Source organism: Diaphorina citri, unplaced genomic scaffold, assembly GCF_000475195.1.
Source record: "Diaphorina citri unplaced genomic scaffold, Diaci psyllid genome assembly version 1.1 scaffold1030, whole genome shotgun sequence".
Classification (NCBI taxonomy): domain Eukaryota; kingdom Metazoa; phylum Arthropoda; class Insecta; order Hemiptera; family Psyllidae; genus Diaphorina; species Diaphorina citri.
Genome location: NW_007378460.1, coordinates 1 through 1,269, shown reverse-complemented (window position 1 = coordinate 1,269; position 1,269 = coordinate 1). Strand labels below are relative to the sequence as shown.

The following is a 1,269-nucleotide window of genomic DNA, read 5'->3' as shown; positions in this document are numbered from 1 at the left end:
ACAGCTGGACACGGAAAGAAGGAAGGGAGATGCTAAACCGAACTCCTACCTGCGAGCCCCCCGCGCGAGCGCGAATGCTCCAAGCAAGAGCCAGCCTCTGCTATGTCCGACCTCCCAGAACCGCTACACGATGTGAACCGAACAACTTAACAAGTCATCCTGCTTGATCGCTACTTGAGTTTTTTCAATCCTCTTCCTAAAACCTCTGCCTTTTTGTCTCTTATTACACTTACCGCAACTACAACTAAGCAATATAAATCGTCGCCTAAATCCTTCAAAACTTCCACACTCGAGATCACGCACTCGTAGAAGAAGAGAACAACGTGTACATTCGACATCCCAATCGAGGAATTTTGTCCCCATTAAAATAGGAACACCTACTGGTGGACCGGCAAACTCCCTTCAATCGTAGCGTTCCCGCACCTCGACCGGTGTCCGGAACGTTCGTCCGAAAAAGGCACATGTCCGCCAGGTATGTTCTCTCGTAGGGCCACCCCCCTCACCTATGGGTGGCAAACCTATCCAAGACCCCAAGTCCTCCCGGCGTCGAGTTATTGCGACCTGCCCTTCATTTTATTTTAAAACAAATCTATTCACCAGTTGATCTCTTTCCTATCATTTGAACACGTTTGCAGTCACGCGGCATAATCATTTTTACCCCCTCCATCACACGGAAACGTTCTATCCATCATACAGTATCCAAGCCTAAGATGATCTGTCTGAAAGGGGGTTTATCCAATTCCGAACGAAAAGTCTTACCGACCGAAAAGGGTAAGGAAGCGAGGAAAAGGAGAGAAACTAAACCCTCACCCCTGATTCTGCGAGGTCAACGATGTCCACATAAAAGCTTTCAAAAAATTTGATATAAGGAGAAAGCCAGTCGTTTGGAGAACGAACCTTATCTTTTTAGGAAAAAGTTCGCCCTGGACGTGAATCGAACCCGCGACCTAACGCTACGAGACAGGCGCACTACCCTCCAAGCTAACTATGCTGGCTTTAAATGATTATTTCCCGTTTTATTCCAGTGCTATTGTGGACAAGTACATTGGTGAGAGTGCGCGTCTAATTCGAGAAATGTTCAACTACGCTCGCGACCATCAGCCTTGCATTATTTTCATGGACGAAATCGATGCCATTGGAGGGCGAAGATTTTCCGAAGGAACATCTGCGGATCGAGAAATTCAGCGAACATTGATGGAACTTCTTAACCAAATGGATGGGTTCGACTCCCTGGGACAGGTGAGAAAAATATCGAGTTTTCTCTCTAAA

At 46.9% G+C, this 1,269-nt stretch overlaps 1 protein-coding gene across 1 annotated transcript in view; it reads left to right on the top strand.

The window, feature by feature from the left end:
* LOC103513812 (26S proteasome regulatory subunit 10B) overlaps positions 1-1,266 on the top strand; it is a gene marked incomplete at its 3' end in the record, with an annotated part of 10,885 nt that extends 9,619 nt beyond the window's left edge. The window contains exon 3 of the mRNA XM_017445959.2: positions 1,026-1,266. Coding sequence (XP_017301448.2) covers positions 1,026-1,266 — 241 coding nt within the window. The remainder of the gene's footprint in view (positions 1-1,025) is intronic.
* Positions 1,267-1,269: the final 3 nt, after the last annotated feature.